At 45.5% G+C, this 4,998-nt stretch overlaps 1 protein-coding gene across 1 annotated transcript in view; it reads left to right on the forward strand.

Annotated features, from left to right (window-relative positions):
- The window catches only part of ST3GAL5 (ST3 beta-galactoside alpha-2,3-sialyltransferase 5), a 121,722-nt gene extending 117,902 nt beyond the window's left edge, over positions 1-3,820 (forward strand). The window contains exon 7 of the mRNA XM_023518785.1: positions 2,592-3,820. Within this exon, the coding sequence (XP_023374553.1) occupies positions 2,592-2,840 (249 nt within the window). The 3' untranslated portion in view covers positions 2,841-3,820. The remainder of the gene's footprint in view (positions 1-2,591) is intronic.
- Positions 3,821-4,998: the final 1,178 nt, after the last annotated feature.

Consider the following 4,998-nt stretch of genomic DNA (forward strand, 5'->3'; position numbering starts at 1 on the left):
TTGGGTGTATGTGGCTGGCGCCTTAGCCACTTGAGCCACAGGCGCCGAGCCTAACTCCGTGATATATTAAGCAAGAAAGTCAAGATACTGAACACACATATGAATCCATTTTTGTTTAAAAATAGAATATGTGTATGTGTGTGCATGTGCACATACATATATACACTATATAGCTGGGAAATAGACCTGTGAAAGTGCCCTTCTCTGGGGGGAATGTCTATAGAAGAGTTTTACTTTCTACTTTATAATTCATTTCTTTGGATTGAATATTTATTTTTATAAGGGATAAAATGACATGTCTTTTGGATTAAAAACAGATTTCTGGCTGGGCGCTGTGGCTTACACCTGTAATCCTAGCACTGTGGGAGTCTGAGGTGGGTGGATTGCTTGAGGTCAGGAGTTTGAGACCAGCCTGAGCAAGAGCGAGACTCCCATCTCTACTAAAATTAGCTGAATGTTGTGGCCAGTGCCTGTAGTCCCAGCTACTTGGCAGGCTGAGGTAAGAGGTTCGTTTGAGCCTAAAGAGTCTGAGGTTGCTGTGAGCTATGAGGCCAAGGAACTCACTCCAGGGGACAGAGTGAGATTCTATCTCCTGATAACAAATAAAAGGGGATTTCTTAAGGGACACTTCCTTATGTATGTCCCTTCCCTGAGGGAGCAGCCTCTTAGACAATAAGGAGATGTTATCTGGGCTAGGTGCCTAATACCTATAATCCCAGCACTCTGGGAGGCTGCCAGATCTCCTGAGCTCACAAGTTGGAGACCAGCTTGAGCAAGAGTGAGACCCCATCTCTAAAAATAGCCAAGCATTGTGGCAGGCACTAGTAGTCCCAGCTACTCATTAGGCCGAGGCAGGAGAATTGCTTGAGCCCAAGAGCTTGAGGTTGCTGTGACCTGTGACTCCACAGCACTCTACCAAGGGCAACAAAGTGAGACTCTGTCTCAAAAAAAAAAAGAAGGTATTCTCTTAGGGTGCATATTATAGAAATAACATGGTGTGGGGGAATTTTTAATCATTTTTGAGGCCTCTCCATAAATGGCCCTTACAAACAGTTGATGCCGCACACTCATTCCAGGGACGTGGCTCAAGTATTTCCTGGTGCTGGGCGCCAAGCTAGTCGGCGGGATGCGTGGTGGAGAGGACAGAACAAACAGTACCTTAGAGCCCTGTGGCTGTGCAGGAGGAATGCTTCCTCTGCCTTTCTTTCTCTTGATTTCTATTTCTAAACACGCAATATGGCTGTTGAGTTCCTTTCTAACAGGTGAGGTTGGCTTTGAGAGGTCGGTGCCACACACCAAGGAGCAGGAAGCAGATTTTATTGAATGACGAGGCTCCGTGGATGTCCCCTAATCCCACCTAAATCTCTGAACTCTGGAGAGCCCATTGTCATCCCATTTTACAGAAGAGGAGAGTTCTTTATGAAAGCTACAGGTTTAACTTAGGGGAATGAAATGGAGGTATATTTGCACGTGAAAACTATACAAAAGAATATTAATTAATAGATCAGGGCAGCCTTCAGAGAAGACCTACCAAATTATGGGCTTTCTCGGTTCCTCCCTGTCCCATGACTGGGATTGATATCCAGAAAGCACGGTGCCAGGCTTCTGCATCTCAGGAGGGCCAGACATGAGGAGGGAGTGGTGATAACAGTCAGAATCCAGGATGCATGGGGCATTCTAGGCCAACATCGGTAGGATACACTTCAGAGTTCTTAATTCAAATCTAAAAAATCCCTATCTAAACAGAATGTGAGAAGAAACTGGTTTAGTAGCTGTACACATGAAAATGACCTGGAAGTGTTATTTGCCAAAAGGCAAATAGGGCCTTTAAGTGGGACGTTGCTGCAGGTAGGGTGAATATGGTCTTCATCGGTGAGAACTGGGGACCTTCAACTTCAGGAAGGGACAGGCTACAGAAATCATGCCCTGGGGAGGAACATCCTGTGGCTGCTGGTCTCAGAGCAGACTCGGTAGACATTTGTCATGCCAGAGAGGAAATGGGCTTGTTTTGTGATTCTTGACATCTTATGTAGCACTAGCGGGTAGAAATTTAATTTTATTTTTGAGACAGAGTCTCACTTTGTTGCCCTCAGTAGAGTGCTGTGTTGTCACAGCTCACAGCAACCTCAAACTCTTGGGCTTAAGCAATTCTCTTGCCTCAGCCTCCCAAGTAGCTGGGACTACAGGCACCTGCCACAATACCTGGCTATTTTTAGAGATGAGGTCTTGTTCTGGCTTAGATTGGTCTCGAACCTGTGAGCTCAGGCAATCCACCTGCTTCGGCCTCCCAGCTTGCTAGGATTATAGGCATGAGCCACCTCACCCAGCTAGTGAGTAGAAATTTTAGAAAGAACATAATTTAACTTGGTATGTTAAGGATATGTTAAAAGTATTCACATCACAGACCTTGTTTTAGAATCTAGATTCCTGCATGAAGAGTTAGACTTTCAACTGTTATATAAAATTATGAGATGCATGAGATTGCAGCCTCCAGGGCATCCTCCATGACTCTGCATAGCATGTACAGTATCTGCAAAGCGGTGAATTGTGCTAAGACTTGTCTTTTCTTTTTGGTCTTTTTTCTTTTTCAGAATGTCCCCACTATTGGTGCCATTGCTGTGGTCTTAGCCACACATCTGTGTGATGAAGTCAGCTTGGTAGGTTTTGGATATAATCTCAGTCAACGCAGAACTCCTTTGCACTACTTTGACAATCAGTGCATGGGTGCCATGACCTTGCAGACCATGCATAATGTGACAACTGAGACCGAATTCCTCTTAAAGCTGGTCAGAGAGGGAGTGGTGACAGACCTCAGTGGAGGCATCTATTGGGAATTTTGAACACAGAAAACCTCACTTGGAAATGGAACTCTGACCCCGAGGGCTGTTGTTAATGGCCTTCTTGATGCACTTCATCCTCCAAATATTTGAAGTGCAGCTGGTTATTGTTTTTAACTTTTAATTTAAAAACAAAAATTGTTTTGTTCTTCCTACTTTTTTTCCTATTTATTTGAGGTTATTGTTTTTGCACAATATTTTGTAAGTTAATTTTAAAAATTGAATTGGAAAGACTTCTCAAAGAGAGTTGTATGTAATGATGTTCTATTGAATTTTAAGAAAGTAATTTGATTTGTAAAAACTCTATCCATGTATACTGCACATCAAATACCAGGTAATTAATTGGAAGGAGAAGAGAGGTCACTCCTTTGAGGATGGCCCTAAATGCCTGATTCTGGTTCCCTGCTGCACTGCTGGGTGGACCGAGGGAGGAGGCATTTCTAGGATGACATGCTTGGTAGCTAAACTGCTGACACTGGGTCAGCAACACCAGCCCCTGAGGCCCGGGCAGGTCAGAGGAGTGCCTAGTCCTTCTTTGTTGGTCTGCTCTCTGCAGGGAGACTTGTAAGAATCCACCAGGGGAGCCGTTGTGGGGACCCCTGTCGCGGGTGGGACACAGAAGATACTTTGTGTCCTCTGACTACTGTGAAGCCACCCTGAGCTGCAGAAGCCACAGTCTTCCCAGCAATTATGACAACTCCTGAATTTCAGGAGACTTTTTTACTGTTCTTCCAAAGCACTTAAGTTTTACCTAACGTGTTCCAATGTCTTTGTCTAAAGTGGCTTATAAAAATTAAGACAAAACCTCTGATCCAGAGTCAAGGGGGAATCCACTCTTTCCAGGAATATCATGTTTTCTGAAACACTGACGTGAAATCCTCCCAGTGTTATAAATTGCCTAAGGGTTTTGAATGCCTACCTGGCAATGTGAGGGTTGAAAAGGAAACAAAAAATAAAAGCTTTTGAGGAGCTCTCATAATCTAGTTAGAGTGCTTGTTTGTTTGTTTTATGAAAATCTGTATACATACACCCAAAACACCCTTCTTGGATGCTGCTGCTGAGGAGACCTCACCGTGGTCCCATGGTCCCAGTGGTAAGGGACAGAGAAAATTACGGTGCCTGCTCCCGCCAGCTGCATGTTTGCAGGCAGCTGGGAGCTCTTCTGCAAAGATGCTAGGTGCCGGTGCCTTCCTCCCCAGGACAGACCCGCTCTCGAATCTGTCTCTTAGTGGCTCTAGTCCTTGATGTCAGAAGATCTGCCACTGCTCCACTCCCACCCTGCCCCAGACTCTGCTGCCGTCATCACTGTTCTCCAGCTCTGGCCACTGCCACTGCTGCCACCACCTCCCTGGATTCTCTTTTCCTGTAATGGCTTGTGCAGCCTTGACCCCTGGCCCGTTCTGACGTCTTCCCCATCCACCACCTCCTGAGTTTATCCAGGGCCATGAGCCAGGTCACAGCATTCAAAACAGAGTCCCTTCCATCTCCAGAGCTCTGGGATCCAGCACAGAATGGCCAGCAGAGCAAAAATAGCCTTTCTCTGGACGTGTGTCTTAAAATTTTGTGTGGGTTTTGCTTTCTATTCTACGATACTCTCAATAAAGGGAAAGTGTTTTAAAATTCTCATCTGTTAAATGGCTTAGTTCTGAAAATTGAGACTTGGGAAAATGGTCCACGAACAGCTGCCCTGTGCTCAGGTAAGACCTAGCTTACACCACACAGCCCCATCCCCTTGTCCCTAGAAGCCTAACCTCAAACAACTTTCTTAATACTATGAGCACCTCCTCACTGGTCCCTGTGGACTCTTGTCCCACATGCTTTGCAAGGCTGCTAGAAGTGTGGAGCTCAGCACCCATACTCAGCTTATAGACGCTCTCAGGCCTGCTCCCTACCCCAAACCTCTTCCCTGGGTGTCCTTTCTTGAATCCTTGGATAGCTTTCTCTGGGCCACTCACCTGTTATCCATTCCCGTGTTAAGTATGTACCTTAAATGGGTAAAAAGACATATTTTTGAAGACCTTTTATGGAGTCCACCAACCTGTGGTAATTCACTAGAGATCACTTTCAAGAACTTCTAACGGCTTGGCACTTGTAGCTCAAGTGGCTAGGGCTCCAGCCACATATACTGGAGCTAGGGGGTTCAAATTCAGCCCAGGCCTGC

This window comes from Otolemur garnettii, unplaced genomic scaffold (genome assembly GCF_000181295.1).
Source record: "Otolemur garnettii isolate 467f Iridium unplaced genomic scaffold, OtoGar3 scaffold00147, whole genome shotgun sequence".
Classification (NCBI taxonomy): Eukaryota; Metazoa; Chordata; class Mammalia; order Primates; family Galagidae; genus Otolemur; species Otolemur garnettii.